The sequence below is a fragment of the Podarcis bocagei genome (assembly GCF_964188305.1).
Source record: "Podarcis bocagei genome assembly, chromosome: 7".
NCBI classification, from domain to species: Eukaryota; Metazoa; Chordata; class Lepidosauria; order Squamata; family Lacertidae; genus Podarcis; species Podarcis bocagei.
Genome location: NC_138132.1, coordinates 73551920 through 73570170, shown reverse-complemented (window position 1 = coordinate 73570170; position 18251 = coordinate 73551920). Strand labels below are relative to the sequence as shown.

Here is an 18251-nt window from a genome sequence, read left to right as displayed (position 1 = left end):
TAAGCCACTTCTGGCGAACCAGAGCAGCACACGGAAATGCCGTTTACCTTCCCGCCAGAGCGGTACCTATTTATCTACTTGCACTTTGACGTGCTTTCGAACTGCTAGGTTGGCAGGAGCAGGGACCGAGCAATGGGAGCTCACCCCGTTGTTGGGATTCGAACTGCCGACCTTCTGATCGGCAAGTCCTAGGCTCTGTGGTTTAACCCACAGCGCCACCCGTGTCCCACCACATGTCTTATGCCACTTGGTGCATAAGAGGCACCAATTGGCCTTCCAGATGTTGCTGAACCACAATTCCCTATTGCCCATGTTTGCCGGACCAGGTGGGAGTTGTAGTTCAGCAAATCCCAGAAGACTATAGTTTCACCCACACACCTGGTGCATAGCAGCCACACTGCCTCAATTTTCCCAGCATGCTTTTTGAACCCTTGCGTGGTTTTTTTTCCATCTCCCCACTCCCCAGGTTTCATCAATGCTTTGCCCTCTGTGCTGTGAGCCGGCCGTCCGGCCGTCAACTTGAGGTTGCCTGCGCCGGGCGATGGACTTTGACCCCTACGCAAGCATGCAGGTTGGAATGCGGGTGGTCCGTGGGGTGGACTGGAAGTGGAGCAACCAAGACAACGGCGAAGGGAATGTCGGGACGGTGGTAGAGATCGGTCGGCAGGGCAGCCCAACCACCCCAGATAAGACCGTGGTGGTCCAGTGGGACCAAGGAACTCGCACCAACTACCGGACTGGGTTTCAAGGAGCGTATGATCTTCTTCTGTACGATAATGCACAAATAGGTAAGTACCGTATATTTCACTCTATAAAACGCACCAGACCATAACACGCACGTAGTTTTTAGAGGAGGAAAACAAGAAAAAAATTATTCTAAACGAAATAGTGGATATATGATTTTTGTGGTTCATGCTGTGACCACAGACATGTGAACTGACAGTGAGTTTGGAGTAGCCCAATGCAAAAATCCTGAGGATCCATGTGGATCCGTGCTTTGTAACCACGGAGGAGGAAAGGAAGGGGAACCATGGATCCTCTGCTCACGACTGCAGCAGATCCCCCCCGCCACCCGCTCCATAACACGCACAGACATTTCCCCTTACTTTCTAGGAGGAAAAAAGTGAGTGTTATGGTGCAAAAAATACGGTAAATAACACAGGGAGCTGCCTTATACTGAATTAAACCACTTGTCCATCTGTGTCCGTACTATCTACACCAGTGGGCCTCAAACTTTTTTCCTCTGGGCTACATTTTCAGAATAAAAATTTCCTTGCCCTGATTTTTTTTTATTGATAAGAAATACACTGGAAAACAAAAAGTAGCAACTCCTGGCAGGCTTTGATTTGTAATGGAACACGGCTACTTTATCATATGATAACGGGACATCCAGAAAGTAAAATACAAGGTGGATACATAAGAACATGAATCATTCCCAACATGTAATATTGATTGCCCTCGAACCTTTCTGCCACACTTGCCATCCCCTCCTGCCACACGCTTTTGAGAACCACTGGTCTACACTGACTTGCTCTCCAGAGTTTCAGGCAGGTGACATTTCCATCTCTCCCAGGAGATGCCGGGATTGGAACCTGGGACTTTCTGCACTCAAGGCAGATGCTCTTGCACAGAGCTGCGGCCTTTTCTCGAAACCTAGGAATCTGCATCGCTGAGCCACACCAAGCATTCATCTAGCATTGTCTGCACCAGTCAGAGTAAAGAACCTGTGGCCTTCCCATGGTTGTTGGACTGTTGTAACTCTCAACTGTCCTCTGGCAATGTTGCTGGCTGGTGACTTGAAAAGCCACAGTTTACCCCTGGCTGATCTACACTGGCTAGCTTTGGAGAAGGGTCCTTCCCTGGAATGATTTGAGGATCCTGGGTGCCCATGCATTATTTCAGACACCTCTAACATAGGGTTACCAGACATCCCCCATTTCCAGGGGACAGTCCCCGGATTTGCGAATAAGTCCCTGGACAAATTCCATCCCCAGAATGTCCCCAGATTTCATCTAATGTCCCTAGGAAACGCAGTAGCAGCAGTCTCAGCAGCCCGGAGCAGTTGGCTCTGGTTGGCTTCCGGGCTGCCTCCACCTTCCCTGACCCCAGCAACTAAGCTGTGAAGGGAGGCTTCATGCTGCCTATCAGAACAGCCTCCCAACTCCGACTTGCATGCAAGCAGGAGCGGGGCGGGGATCTCTCAGCTGTGAAGGGAGGCTTCACGCTGCCTATCCGAGCTTGCGTGCAAGCAGGAGGGGGAAGGGATCTCTCAGTTAGGCAATAGGAAGTCTTGCTTCCCAGCTAAGGGATCCCACCCCCTCCTGCTTGCACGCAAGTAGGAAGGGGATTGGGGCTGTTTTGATGGGAAGGGAGGCATCGTGCTGCCCGAGCCTTGCCGCCGCCACTCTCCGCCCTCCTTCTCCACCTTCCTGCCTGACCCACTGTGCACCGCTTCCCCACCACCGAAGAACTAACAACTCAGGGGCTGCCCAGGTTCATGGAGAAAGGAGATAGAAGCCTCGATGGAAGGGGAAACATGGCGGTTGAGGTCAAGGCGGCGGCCGCCCCTCTGCCACCGCCATCGCTGCAGCATCAATGTCCCAAACATGTAGTATGTATATATGTGTGTAATTAATGTGTCCCCAGATTCATTGAAAAAAATCTGATAACCTTACTCTAACACACACACTCTCCTGCTTACTGAAAGCCACACGTGTTAATAATCTTTCTTCCATAAGGGAGTTTCTCTAACTCCTTTGATCTCTTTGGTTACTGAAGCTGCTGATGGCGACTCTCGCCTCTTTCTTTCTCTCTCAATTAGGCGTCCGCCACCCCAATATCATCTGCGACTGCTGCAAGAAACATGGGATCCGCGGGATGCGGTGGAAATGCAAGATCTGCTTCGATTACGACTTGTGTATGCAGTGCTACATGAACAACAAGCATGACCTCTCCCATGCCTTTGAGCGCTACGAGACTGCTCACTCACAGCCGTAAGTGATAGAATCAGAGATTTGTTGGGTTGGAAAGGGGTGCCAAGGGTCATCTAGTCCAACCCCCTGACACTTGCACATACCCCCGGTGTACATTGTCTGTAAGCAAAAGAAATGTTAATATATAGAGAGATAGATAACAAGAGGGTGACGTGTTCTTTCTTTTTAGGGCTCGATTCTATCCGTACTTGTTTTGCTTCAAGGGGTGGGAAACTGGAAACTGGAAACTGGCAAGCCAAGTATGGCATGTGGTATGATGCTGGAAATCCCTTGGGCACATGTCCAGTGATATATATTACTTTTGGTTTAAGTTGTTGTCCTCCTCAATTTTGTAGCTATCAGATCCTTGATATATTCAGTTTGCTCATGTGCTTTTAAGTGATATTCCTTTAGTATGGGGATTAATGGAAGAACAAGAAAACTGTATTTTGCTCTAGGTTTCTAAGAGACTTAAACTTGGAGCCTGGAAGGATAAGCACCTATTGTCTAATATGCAGCAGTCTGAGGACCTTGCAGCCTTGGCTACATCTTGAACATATTTCTTATAAACACCAGTTTTATGTGGATACCTGTTGGGACATTTGTACGGCTTCTATCCAGTGGCATGTGGTGAAGTTTTTCGTAGGGGAACAGTTAGGGCCAGAGGCACCAGCTTAGCTTGCGAGGGCGATTTGGGGTGGGTGGGTGATGTCGTTCCCATGAGCATTGCTCCTCCTTCCCTAAGCCGGGCAGAAACCGAAATGGAAAAGATTTGTCCGTCCCCAGGTGTGATGCTTTTGCTTTGAAGAGAACCGAGCTTCTCCAAAACTGAAGCAAATAGAAAAAGGATGGGGGGTTGCTTAAGCAAAGGGCTTCCAGGGCTTTTTTTCAGTAGACGATTGCAATGGTAACTAGGCAACCTACCTTGTTCCCTTTTTAAAAAGACACCCCCCTCCACTAATGTTGCTTCCTAAATTGTAGAGGAGCTGCCAGTGCCACTGTGTGAAGTCCTTGGAGGAGAAAGGAACTCGGGGGTGACTAATAGTGACTTTTAAGCTTTCTGTGCATGGGGCAGGAGAGCCGGATTTGGGTGTGGGGGCGTGGGATGAAAGAGAGTCAAGGGGCAGGTGCTCAGTGCCGTTGACAGGTTGTCTTCGGAGGGAGGCGTGCAAAATGTCTGGGGGGAAAGGAGGGAGGTGGGAGTTATGCGTCCCCAGTTAGGGGCAGGTACCCACTTCCTCCAGCCTCTCACCCCCGTGTCTCGCTCCCATTCCCCCTCTTGGTCCACCTCGGCCCGCTACCCCACTCCTGAGCCCGGCAACACCTCAGGACTCATGATAGCCACTGTGGTTAGTAGCTATCGAGATTCTGGCTTCCTTTAAGCCCAGGTTCCCTGTTACGTCTGAACCACGAATCTTTAGCTTTTGTTGGTTTGACAAGCCAGGGTAATAAGGGACAATCTCTCTCCACACACACACACACACACACACACACACACACACACACACACACTATCCTGGCTTGTGATATGATGTTATGCAAGAGTTCTCTGGTCCTGGAGGGGGAAATGTAGAAGTTTGGCTTAACACAAGCCAGGATCTGTGTCTCAAAGCTGCTTCCACACTGGGCGGGGGGGGGGGTGCAGAAGGACAAAAGAGGAGCGCCAAGGGAGGATTGTGCAGCCGTGGCACTCATCTGTGACTTCATAAACCATGCTTTATGAGGCTGTGGACAGACAGTGCGTCACGTTCCCACTGGGGCTTCCAAGGTGAAAAGGAGGAGAAATCACTTGAAGCGCCTAAGTTTGGAATCTCTGGTGACTTTTTTGTGCACAGTCACAAATCCAACACATGGTTTCTTGGTTTCATTCAGATAATGGAAACTTTCCTGTTGAAAATCCCAACAAGGCCTGCAGAATGTATTGATTCCTTGCAGTGTTGGTTGCCTCCAAGGTGAAAACACTGTGAAGTCTCTCTCTCTCTCTCTCTCTCTCGTGTCTTACAATGAATAAGAGGTCTGGAAAGCAGTTTTGACGAAGAACGGTTGTGAAAAGCAGGATAAAGTTAGCACTGGGCAGTAAAGATTCAGGGCAGATGCAATAGCTGCCTTCAGACACGCCAAAAGCGAAGCAGAATTGTGGCGAGGGCTTTTAACACGTTGGCTAGACCGCTATTCAGCTTGTATGTTCTGGGATTTGAATCGGCCTTGGACCATTTGGTCCATCTCCTGTTCTCTTGGTTCATGTAGGGTGCAGTCCCCAAACATTGTTCGGGGTGGGGGGGGGGCAAGAAGGAGATCCTTAAAGCTGCTTCTTTCAGAATCCATGGCAGCTGTTTATCAGCTCCATCTGGTATGCAGGCTGAGACCCTACCTGCCCGCGGACTGTCTCGCCAGAGTGGTGCATGCTCTGGTTATCTCTCGCTTGGACTACTGCAATGCGCTCTATGTGGGGCTACCTTTGAAGGTGACCCAGAAACTACAACTAATTCAGAATGCGGCAGCTGACTGGGAGCGGCCACCGAGACCACATAACACCGGTCTCGAAAGACCTACATTGGCTCCCAGTACATTTCCGAGCACAATTCAAAGTGTTGGTGCTGACCTTTAAAGCCCTAAACGGCCTCGGTCCAGTATACCTGAAGGAGCATCTCCACCTCCATTGTTCTGCCTGGACACTGAGGTCCAGCGCTGAGGGCCTTCTGGCAGTTCCCTCGCTGCAAGAAGCCAAGTTACAGGGAACCAGGCAGAGGGCCTTCTCGGGAGTGGCGCCCGCCCTGTGGAACGCCCTCCCACCAGATGTCAAAGAGAAAAATAACTACCAAACTTTTAGAAGACATCTAAAGGCAGCCCTGTTTAGGGAAGCTTTTAATGTTTAATAGGTTATTGTATTTTAGTGTTTTGTTGGAAGCCGCCCAGAGTGGCTGGGAGGACCCAGCCAGATGGGCGGGGTATAAATAAATTATCATCATCATCATCATCAAATTGTAGAGTTGAAAGGGACCCCAAGGGTCATCTGGTCCAGCCCCCTGCAATTCAGGAAACTCCGCTAGATCTTACATGACAGGTGGCCTTCCAACCTCTGCTTAAAAATCTCCAAGGAAGAAGAGTCCACTTCCTCTCATGGGAGTGTCTTCCACTGTACAACAGCTCTTACTGTCAGAATGATTGAGATCGTTTGCAGGAGTATCATTGGTTGTTCCACAAGTTGGCAAGGCTCATCTAGTAATAGCAAGAAACTGAACCTTTAATGCAGTTAACTCTTTATTGTGGAACACCCTGCCATCGGAGATTCAGCAGGCGCCTTCTGTCTCAGATTTTAAATGCCTGCTGAAAACTTCTCTATCCCACCAGGACTATGCAGGCAATTCAGAATATATCTTTTGACAATAATTAGCTGATGTCTGCTTTTAGTTTTTTATATGATTTTTCATTGTATGGTTTTATACACCGTCGCTGCAAACACTTTTGCTTTTTTTAATGAATAGCGGTATATAAGTATTTTTATAAGTAAAGTCCAGGCCAGGGCACCTGCAAGACAATTCCATATGCGCGAGAACCCAATGAAACTGATGAAGGAGGCAAAATATAAGGCTCTCAATAGAGGCGGAAAATAACTGAAGGCATCTAAGAAAAATATCAAAAGGCAGAGAAATTAGCAGTTCCCTTTACCTTTGACAGCTATGCCAGTAAGATGGGAACCATAACTGAGGAATACTGATATTTAATTAAGAAGGCACCTGGGTGTGAGAACGGCCTTGTCCTTGCATTTGAGGGTTTTGCAAAAGTGTAAATCATTTCTAAGTGGCCATACTGGCGGGAGCTCTCAATTCAGTCCGGAGGATCCAGATAACAGCTCAAGGCTGCACGACTTGAAAGGCTAACAAGCTGGATAATTTTTGAATCCTTGTTTTGAGGCCCCTTTAGAGGAGGAGAGGGTTTTTTTTATCCTTGCATGCTGAAGGGATTACATTTGGAAGTGACCCTGGGGCCAGATGAACATCATCACTAAAAGTTCAAACCGGTGATGCCGCTTGGCGATTTGCACATCCAGTATTTTTGACATATTGTTTGCCGAACAAATAGCTATTTCATTAAGGAGGACCTTGGTCCAAAGGTGTTTGGTTACGTTTAAGGCTGTTGATTTTATCTGTTTTGTTTTGATTCTTGTGTCTTTTATGAGCCATAAAAAGCGGCTTGTGGTCATTTGGTTGTTCCGCCTCATTCTGATTTGAAGCCTTTTTGCTTTGGATGTTATTAATTGTTTTTAACTGGTATTATATTTTTAAAAGATACTTCTCATATACTATATAGACATATCATAACTGCAAAGTCTACCAAACTAAAGCCAGGAGCAAAATCGTGGCTGTGGGTGGATGGAAGAGGCTGTTGTCTGAAACCCAAGAGAGCACCTGCTTGTTGCTGTAGAAAATATTGAGCTAGCTGGATGAATGATGCGACTCAGTATATAGAAGAATGGTGTAGAATCCTAAGAGCTGGAAGGGACCACAAGGGTCATGTAGTCCTTTCAATGCAGGGATCTTTAGCCCAACATGGGTTCTTGAACCCACAACCCTGAGATTAAGAGCCTCATGATCTACTGACTCAGCTGTCCTATGGGAAGGGCTGTAGCTCTGCCTTGCATGCAGAAGGTTCCCAGGTTGAACCCTGGGCATCTCCAGCTACGGCTTTGAGAGACTCCTGCCGTGAATCCTGGAGAGGTACTGCAAATGTAAATCATCCTTTTATATATAGATCCTTCCCACAAGGAATCCTGGGCGATAGCTTGGATTTGTAGCTCTTTGAGGGGTGAACTACAGTTCCCAGGATTCTTTCGGGGAGAGCCACATGTTTTGAACAATGGTGTGGATGTGACCCCAGTATCCCTAGGTTCTTTGGAGCAATGCTGTTGCGCTCCCTACAAGAAGAATTCCATCCCCGGTTTCTGCAATTGAGCCTTTGTTTTAATTTTAACCTGCTAGGTGGCAAGGTGCTGGATACTAGAGGCGGATTGCTTGCTGATGAGAAGTAAGTACAGTATTTTAATTTAATGCAGACCACTTCCACTGTGGGGGATCAGAGATGGTACAGAGAGGTACCAGTGGGGAATTCTTCTCTGCCCCAAGAAAATAGCAGCTTCAAGGAGGGACTTTCCTCTGGAGAGGAAAATGTGAAATTTCCCCTCTGTGCTGGCTCCAATCCGGTTAATTGAGAGCAATTTGCATTTTGCAAACCTACAGCCTAGATGTGAAGACATAGCTAATGTCACAGAAACCAGGGGAAAAAAATCTGTTCTCTTTTTTCCATTCTGAAGAGCCATTTCACCTTTCTCCAAATTGCTTGCTCAACGTATAGCAGCAAACTTTTTCTTCTCCGAACAAGATCAATAGTTGCATTTCTATCTCTTTTTTCAACTGTTCTAGGCAAAGCACAAATGATGCCCCTGGAGACACTGATGCCGATTTTCCAGAGACGATAAAAAGTTTATTATCTATGGCAAAGCTAGGCTTGCATCCATCTAAGTCTGAAATTGGACCCCACACACCCTCTTTTCCCCTGAAGACATTGCAAGTTCAGCTAGTGTCAACCTAACTTTTTGCTGCGCAGTTTTTACAATCTCTTTATTCCTTTTGCTGACTGATATTGCTCAGGCACTCTCTCTTCTTCTTTATTTATTTAACAGAGTTTGTAAATTGCTAACTGTAGAATCATCTGTGTTGTTTCTATAAAATAAAATACATGTTAAAATGATTGGTGAAAGTTCAGATTACAAGTATGATGAGCAATTTTTGTAAAAAAAAGGGGGGTTGTATGCAACAAAGTTCTACTTGGAGTAAACTCATTCACATTAATGGCCCTAATGTCCATTACTTTCAGCAGGTCTACTCTGAGTAGGATTAGTATGGGATACAACCCTTACAAGGCAAAAATGCATGTCAACTTTACATATCTGGGTAGGCTTGTTTGAACAAGTGCTAAAAGATGGATTGCTTAGAAGCGCAGAACAAACATTATGTGGCACTTGATATCAATATGTTTAAAAATCACTTTTTTCTTCCTGTACCTCCTTACCTACAAAACAGGCATCTTAAACAATTGCCAAGAGAAATGCAATTCAATGGTTGGAAACGGAAGGGATTGCACATGATAAAGAGACTGCTACAAAAAAATAAAACCCTCTGATAGGAGTCTTAACTAAAAGATAAATTCAGAGATCTGGAAACAAGTTGGCTGCTCATACCTCAAAAGATATATTTCTCAGCTAATCAGATAGTTATATCTCAAGCAAACAGACCTTTAAAGCCCATTGAGCAATTAATTTTTCATTCCATATACACACCCAGGGAACTATTTTCCAATACAGTCGTACCTTGGCTCCTGAATGCCTTGGGAGTCGAATGCTCCGGTTCCTGAACAATCGAAAACCGGAAGTGAGTGTTCCGGTTTTCGAATGTTCTTTTGGAAGCTGAACATCCGACGGGGCTTCCTCAGCTTTTGATTGGCTGCAGGAGCTTCCTGCATTAAAACCCTATACAGATGCCAGTATGCACATGTGAAATGGCATAGGATAAATCCTCAAACTAGTCTGATGTGCTGGAGAGGTTCTAAACAGATTGGATCATACTACAGCACGTGATGGGACTGCAAATGTACACAACCGTTTTTGGAACCAGGTTTTTATGAGGGTTTCCACTATTACAAGACACATATTGCACCCTGATTCTTAAGCTTGCTCTCCTAAATTATAAGGATTTTAATGTTCAAAGACTTGTAATCTTCCTCACAGCTGTAAGTAGACCTCTATTAACCCAACACTGGAAAATGGCTAGGATATACAGCACACTGCCCTTATGGAAAAAAATTGCAGAACATCTTGGATCCTTAAAAAAATATGGAAAGTAAAGATTACTTTTAAACTGTTTGGAACAACTCTTTACCTGGGCTTCTGACACACGAGATGGTATATTTTGGGACCCCCCATTTCTTTTTAATTGTTAGTTGTTTTAGTTTTTAATACTGTGTTTTAATGTAATAACCTGCCCTTGACCTTAGGGTAAAGGGTGGGTAGATAATAAGTAATAATAAGTTAAGAAGATGCATTCTTTTTGGTATTTGTCTGTCTCGAGAGACAATGGAGTGCGCCTCCAGGGGTGAAGTCAAACCACTGTGTTCGCAGCAACTAAGTGACCCCTTGAGGCACAAGCCTGGGCAGTGTGTATGGAGGTCCTGGGCTGCCCGGATGACAAGACCCCCCTCTTGGCCTCGCAGATGTGGTCCAAAGGAAATCAGAACAATACATTTGGCACCAGCTTGACTGCAGGAAACCCACAAGGTGCCATCCAACCGCTTTAGGGACTCCACGCCAGATTTGTGTAGGGTTTACTTAGGCTTTTCCTTCTCCCAATTATGTCCCACAAGGCAGAGGAGGTTTAGGACCAGAGTTTTCCTTCTCCTAGATGGGCTATCTTTCCAGGTTGCTGGACACTGCTTGAACCCTTCTGAAGACGTGTGCATGCACACAAAAGCTCATACCAAGAACAAACTTAATTAGTCTCTAAGGTGCTAAAGGTAAAGGGACCCCTGACCATTAGGTCCAGTCGTGACCGACTCTGGGGTTGCGGTGCTCATCTCGCTTTATTGGCCAGGAGAGCCAATGTTTGTCCGCAGACAGTTTTTCCAGGTAATGTGGCCAGCATGACTAAGCCGCTTCTGGCGAAACCAGAGCAGGGCACGGAAATGCCATTTACCTTCCCGCCACACCGGTACCTATTTATCTACTTGCACTTTGATGTGCTTTCGAACTGCTAGATTGGCAGGAGCAAGGACTGAGCAACGGGAGCTCACCCCGTCGCGGGGATTCAAACCGCCGACCTTCTGATCGGCAAGTCCTAGTGCTACTAGACTATTTTTTTATTTCTATATACAGTCATACCTCGGGTTGAAGTAGCTTCGGGATGAGTATTTTCGGGTTGTACGCTGTGGCAACCCGGAAGTAACGGAGCGCATGCGCAGATGGTCAAAATGACGGCATGTACGGAAGCGGCGAATCGCGAGCCGCGCAGATGCGGGTCGTGTTTGCATCCAGAGGTACCACAGTATATATTTCTACTGCGTCAAACCAACACGGCTACCTACCTGAATCTTGAACCCTTCCAGACAGAGCAGGGTATGTAAGCTGTGATCCCTCCAATGACTGGAGCTGATGGGAGTTGTAGTCCACCGGCATTTGAAGGGCCAGAGCTCCCCCGCCCCTGCGACAGAGAATTAATGACACTTTCCCTGCTACGTGCTGTTCTTTCCCGCCTGCGGGAGCCAAGGGACTTCCTTCCCTAATTTTACAATGGCATCGTGGCTGGAGACCAGGCCAGATCAATCAGTTAGAAACGGCTGGACTCTGGGCAGAGAACTCCCCAAGTGAGAACTCTCTCGCCTTTTCTTTTGTTTCCTTCTCTGAAATTTGGCCGGCCTCATCGCTGCCTCGGTGATGATAATTGGGGAACGCGAACCCAGCCGGGCCTGTCGACCTGATTCCCAGGCGGAAACATAGCCAGTGTTGCGTGTTGTGACACTTCTCGAGTATGTGCCTGGTAGGACTTTATTTAGAAAAGAAATGCTTTGAGAAACAGCGTATGAGCTGGTGAGGTGGAGACTTTAGCTTGTGTCATGCCCGTTTTGCCAGCAGAAATCAACATGCCAAAGAATCTGTTCTGCCGCCCTGGGCTCCTTCAGCAGGAAGGGTGGGATATTAGTCGAGATAATAAGAATAATAATGCAAATAAATAAACAAACAAATAAGTAAATAAATAAGAGGGTATGAAAGACTCTGAAGTTGGTGTGATCTTGATCTTTTAATGTAAGGTAAAGGGACCCCTGGCCATTAGGTCCAGTCGTGGCCGACTCTGGGGTTGTGGCGCTCATCTCAATTTATTGGCCAAGGGAGCCGGCGTACAGCTTCCGGGTCATGTGGCCAGCATGACTAAGCCACTTCTGGCGAACCAGAGCACTGCACGGAAACGCCGTTTACCTTCCCGCCAGAGTGATACCTATTTATCTACTTGCACTTTGACGTGCTTTCGAACTGCTGGGTTGGCAGGAGCAGGGACTGAGCAACGGGAGCTCACTCCGTCGTGGGGATTCGAACCGCCAACCTTCTGATCAGCAAGTCCTAGGCTCTGTGGTTTAACCCACAGCGCCACCCGCATCCCTTTTAATCTTTTAATGTAGTTCCTTACCTTCTTTTTTCTTGGCTTAGAGCAGAGTTCGGGAATGTCAAGTTTGAAAACTGTCCTCGAGGCCTTTCTCTCTGGTCCTCAGGACTGTTGCCAGGTTGCACTCCTCATTGGGCCCTTCTTTGCATCCCACTGGAGTGTTTTTGCCAGGCTAGACTTTGCCCTTGAATACCGATGATGCCTCTCGCTTGTCTGGATGGAGCTGTGTGTGCAACGGTCTCTTAGTGCAGCTATGTTGGGTAGGGTGGGGTGTGAGACAAGGACCGTGGAATGGCAGAGTTATAAGTATAGAGGCATTAGTTTGGGAGTATTGGAGAAGCATTACTGAACAACTAATAAAGCGTGGTGGTCCAGGGTAAATCCACTTCAAATGTGCTGCTCATGGATGAATGACAGGCTGCTGCATACACAATAAAACAGCGGTCTTGATGAGACCCAGTTCTGTTGCTCTTCTGCTGTGTGTTTCTCGTTGGCCACAGTGGTGTGGAGAGCAGCTTGGATTCAACAAGGATCTGCCACCAATTGCATTGAGACCTTCCCATTGCCTTGTCTCCAAGGTTAGTGGGTGGAGGCTTATTCAGTCTGCCTGCTTGAGATGATCCTTTTATTCTCTCTTGAGGCTGGCCTGAGCCTCCTGGCTCCAAGGTCCCTCTCTTGCCCTTCCTTCTATCCTTTGGCTGTTAAATCTTAATAAAGCTTACAGGACTGCATCGGGTGGACTGCCAAATTCTATTCCCCCCACCGGCATGGATACCAGACGTTTCCATTGAGGCATCCTCTCCAGAAAGTCAAGGTTATTGTTTTTTTTTTTTGCTCCATATGGCAATGTGTTGATTATGAAGCTCTCAGCTGGCTCAAGTAATAAAACCTGGCTACCTTGGGAGCCAAGGGGACTCAGCTTGCAGAGGCAAGAGGAAGGGAGTTATGACCTGTGTTGACTGCTAGATCAGGGGTGGGCACCCTTTTTGATGCCCCCTTGCAATGGGCTGTGTTCAGCAGCTGGTGGCCATACTCCCAGAGCCGGCAGCATGTGGAACCATTCATTCCCCCCTATAATCTCTCCTCTCTCTCTCTCTCTCTCTCTCTCTCTCTCTCTCTCTCTCTCTTGCACTCTCACTCTTGCTCCTGATTTGTGATGGAGATGAAAGTGTGGAAGCATCCTTGCAAACACAGTCATGCTCTCCTCAGCCTGCCAAGCAGCTTTCCAGCCTGAGAGGAAGGTGGTTTCACTTGGAGAGGAAGGCGCACAGGGGTGGACCTTCCCTGAGTTACACTCTCCACCCAGGCAGCAAAGTTCAGTGGGGAGGAGAGAGAAATTTGGTGGAAGGGTGGGGGGCGGTGTCTGCAGGTAGTCTTCCATTGTCCTTCAAGTGCTGTCTGTATCCTGTGACAGCTACAGGAACGCAGAACGTGATAGTTAAAATCGTAAAATTCGCTCCCACAAGATGCTGTGACGGCTGCCGGTTCAGATGGTTTTGAAAGAGGCGTGGGGCAATTTCACAGAGGAATAGAGCTGTGTTTGAGTACCTCCACTCTCAGAGGCAGAAACTCTTCTGAATACAGTGGTACCCCGCAAGACGAACGCCTCGCAAGACGGAAAACCCGCTAGACGAAAGGGTTTTCCGTTTTGGAGACGCTTCGCAAAACGAATTTCCCTATGGGCTTGCTTCGCAAGACGAAAGCCCATAGGGAAATCTCCGGGACAGGGCGTCTTGCCCACTGTCCTCGGACCTCCTCCCGCCGCCAGGCTTCGGAAGGCTGCTCCGAAGCCTGGCGGGGGGCGGAGAGGTTTTTTAAAAACCCCGGGACAGTGGAGGACTTCTCCTTTGTCCCGAGGTTTTTTAAAATGCTGGCGGGCGGCAGCGAAGGCTTTGCTGCCACCCGCCAGCATTTTAAATTCGCCCCGGACAGCGGAGAAGTCCCCTGCTGTCCCGAGGTTTTTTAAAATGCTGGCGGGCGGCAGCGAAGGCTTTGCTGCCGCCCGCCAGCATTTTAAATTCGCCCCGGACAGCGGAGAAGTCCCCCGCTGTCCCGAGGTTTTTTAAAATGCTGGCGTCTTCCCCTTTCTCCCCGGACCTCTTTTGAAGCAAGGGGCGGCAAAGGGGAGAAGCGATCTTCTCCCCGTTGCCGCCCCTTGCTTCAAAAGAGGGGACAGAGGGAAAAGCGTGCGCCTTCCTCTCTCTCTCCCCCCGACCCCTTTTGAAGCAAGGGGCGGCAAAGGGGAGAAGCAATCTTCTCCCCGTTGCCGCCCCTTGCTTCAAAAGAGGGGACAGAGGGAAAAGCGTGCGCCTTCCTCTCTCTCTCCCCCCGACCCCTTTTGAAGCAAGGGGCGGCAAAGGGGAGAAGCGATCTTCTCCCCGTTGCCGCCCCTTGCTTCAAAAGAGGGGACAGAGGGAAAAGCGTGCGCCTTCCTCTCTCTCTCCCCCCGACCCCTTTTAAAGCAAGGGGCGGCAAAGGGGAGAAGCGATCTTCTCCCCGTTGCCGCCCCTTGCTTCAAAAGAGGGGACAGAGGGAAGGTGCGCCTTCCTCTCTCTCCCCCCCGACCCCTTTTGAAGCAAGGGGCGGCAAAGGGGAGAAGCGATCTTCTTCCCTCCGCCCCTTGCTTCAAAAGAGGGGAAGGCTGGCGGGGGGCGAAAATCTTTGTCCCCCCTGGCTGCCTTCCCGGGAGGGCTTTTAAATCGCCCTGGACAGCGGAGAAGTCCTCCGCTGTCCGGGGCGATTTTAAAATGCTGCGGTGGGGGGGGTAGCAAAGACTTTCGCCCCCCCCCCAGCCTTCAGAAGAGGTCGGGGGACAGATTGTCCCTGGACCTGGTCTGAAGTCGGTTTCCATAGGAACGCATTAATTGATTTTCAATGCATTCCTATGGGAAACCGTGCATCGCAAGACGAAAAACTCGCAAGAAGAAAAAACTTGCGGAACGAATTAATTTCGTCTTGCGAGGCACCACTGTACCAGTTGCCTGAAACCACAGGAAGGGAGAGTTCTTTTGTGCTCCTCCAGGCTTGCCTGCAGGCTTCCCACAGGTGTTTGGTTGGACACATTGAGAACAGGATGCTGGACTAGATGGACCACTGGCCTGATCCTGCAGCCAGGCTCTTCTGGTGTCCTTATTTGTCCCGACAAGCTTCCACAGAAGCAGGACAGGGCTGCTTTTTCTTCCGAGCCCCCGAGAACCAAACATTAACCTTGAACTGAACCGTCTCTGCTATCTACCCAGCCACGAAGAAGCCAAGTGATGCAGCAGGAGCCAAGCGCCTCCTGGATTTTAATCTAATTTGAGTTGTTTTGCTTCCAAATACCGGATAACAACCAAGGCTATTAAAGAGTGCCGCAGACCTCACCCCCCGGGGGGTGCATTTAATCGCTGCAATATTGCTTTTAATAACCATTTTAATTAAGGCCTTCATTTTCGAGATCGGTGCTGACCCAGGGATTCCAGCTCTGTCAAATTTCCAGCTGGCCCTTTTGCTGGTCGAGGATTTAGGAGGAAATTGCTGTGAATAAAACGGCATTGACTGAGGTGGACAGGGACCCTCCAGGACAAATTTTGATCGAGGGGAATGGGTAGGCCAGAGGCGTTTTTCCTCTCGACTGTGAATTCTTCTGTGCAATTTGTTTCTCCACTTGCTTAGGGGGATGCTGTGTCAGAGGAGAAAATATCTTTGGGCCGGGAAGGGGTGAAATAAAAAAACAACAACTCCAAATTGCACGCAGAATTATGTCTAGTAGCATGCCCTACTTTACAGAGGACGGTCCTCTGGTTTTGAACCAGTCCAATACCACAATGACACTATACATTTAAAGCACTATGATGCTATTTTAAAATAAGTTGGAGGGGATTGTGTATGTCCCTGAACTTCTTGGAGGAAAAATGTATCAGTTGCTTCCAGTTGCAGAATCCTTTTTGTTTGTTTCTTTTTCTTTTTTTGATTGCTGAATTGATGTGACCCCAGTACAGAATTTTACTACTGGAGACTGGCTGAGCAGGATTGCCCTCCCTCCTCGCTCTTGGCTCCTATCACGTTACAATCTGGATCACGGAAAGCTGCTGGAAAGATACAGATTAGCCATCTTGTGTGCAGATAAACCTGCCCCCTGGTCTTCTCTCCTAAGCACCTTTCCCCAGGCATGCCACGCCACTGAAGCAATCCATTAATGAGCCAAAGTGAGAGCCAAAGGTTAATTTTAGTGGCGCAGTGGGCCGGGTGGCTGCTGGTTCCCAGGTTTATCCGCACAAGTCTCTGCCGTCTGCTCCGGGTATTAAGCAACAGGCTAAGTCAGGGGCTTGGAAGTGTTACGCCTCTTCTTCCCCCATTACGGAAGCCACGCAAATGTGGAAGCGGTTTCATTATGGCGGCGGGAGAGTTTTTTGCTTCCTCAACCCCCAGCTGGAATTCTTGAAGGGCTTGGCCCGAAGTTTCTGCTTAATCAAATGCACTTGGTTTGATTTTGGGACGCGAGGAATACCGATCCCGTTATGGGCATTGGGAGCTGCTTCAACCGGACGTCAGATCCCATCTTCACCATTGTGTGGGTACCGCGCAGAGACGTATCCTTGTTGCTTGCCCTCAGCCTTTTGTAGATTTTAGCTTGACTTTCTGGGGAGGAGGAAGCGTTGGGTTGAAAGTCTCAGTAGTGCAAGTGTTGTTTTGTTTCGGGAAGAAACGTAAAGGTTTGTGTCCTGTACTATCCTGCCATTGAAATTATTGGTCATGGCTAACTTAGGTCCGTTACTTTTTGTGGGTTAACTCTCAGTGAAACCTAGTGTGGTGTGGTTTGACTGCACATTTTAAGAACATGCATTCAGCTTAGTTATGCTCAGACTAGACCCAGGTGAGTCATGTCCATTAGCTTCAGAGGACGCACTTTGCATAGGACTGTCATTGGATTCAACCTGAAACCTTTGCCTCTTGGCTGAATCTGATAGTGTGGCAAGACTGAGACCCAGCCAAACAAGGCTGGTAAGGGGAGTGCCTCCAAGGAGGTCCGACTATTCTTTCTCATCTCCCCCAGTGCTGCATACTCTGACTGGCAGCACTTCTCCAGGGTCTTGGGGAGAGAAAGGTTGTTTACCATTAACTGCTTTCTGAGGTCCTTCTAAGCAAGGAAACCAGGAACTGTTGTTATTGTTGGGTCCTTGATTTTTAACAATGCTATGTCAATGACTATTTCTGCTTTTTATACTACTTGGCTTTCTGTTTGCTGTTCTAAATGTTTCAGTTACTCTGATTTTTTAAATATACATTTCACTGAGAGTTGTTGTAAGCAGAGAAGCAACACGTAAATTTTATGTTGGTCTAAATAATCATTCTTGGTTGATTGTTTAATTTCCGTACCGCTTAATATATTAAAAAATATCTCTAAGTGGTGTGCAGAAAACGGAGGCAACAACCAGCAACTTAAACAAAACATTGTAAAGATGCATATTATGTTGTGAAGTAAAACATGGCAAGGCGTTACAGGTGAAGAGGTGATTAATGCACTTCTTCATTTAAGACAAATTTATATTTATTGAGACAAGTTCTGAGTGATGTCCACCCAGTCCATGTCACTGTGTCTAGGAGTTCTGTGGTGTTGTTTTCAACCCCCCTTAACAAAAGAAACAAAAAGTTCATTAGCTTCAGTGGGTCTACCCTGAGCTCCTATAAATTGCGGTTCTACATCAGGAATGGGCAACCTGTGGTCCTCCAGGTGTTATTGGACTCCAACTCCCATCAGCCCCAGGCAGCATGGCCAATGGTCAGGGATGATGGGAGCCATAGTCCAGCAGCATCTGGGAGAACTAAAGGCTTCCGGGAGCTGGGAGCATCATCAAGAAAGGAGGCTTCTTGCCATTTCTCTGCATGAGTGGCTGCTCTGATTTAAAACAGGGCTGGGGAACCTTATATTGAGATAGATATTTGACCTCTACTCTGTGTGTGTGTGTGTGTGTGTGTGTGTGTGTATTCAACAGTTATCACACTGTGATTTTTAAATTTACCTGTAAGCTTCCTTGGAAGGGCTTGTGAGCAGGGCAGTTTATTGTTGGCTGCAGAAAGAAAATCTACTACT

The 18251-nt window shown here is 47.8% G+C and overlaps 1 protein-coding gene across 1 annotated transcript in view; it reads left to right on the top strand.

Moving 5' to 3' along the window:
* Positions 1-18251, top strand: part of MIB2 (MIB E3 ubiquitin protein ligase 2) — a 103050-nt gene that overhangs the window by 32943 nt on the left and 51856 nt on the right. The window contains exons 2-3 of the mRNA XM_081202322.1: positions 467-788; positions 2822-2993. Of these exons, the coding sequence (XP_081058448.1) occupies positions 542-788; positions 2822-2993 (419 nt within the window). The 5' untranslated portion in view covers positions 467-541. The remainder of the gene's footprint in view (positions 1-466; positions 789-2821; positions 2994-18251) is intronic.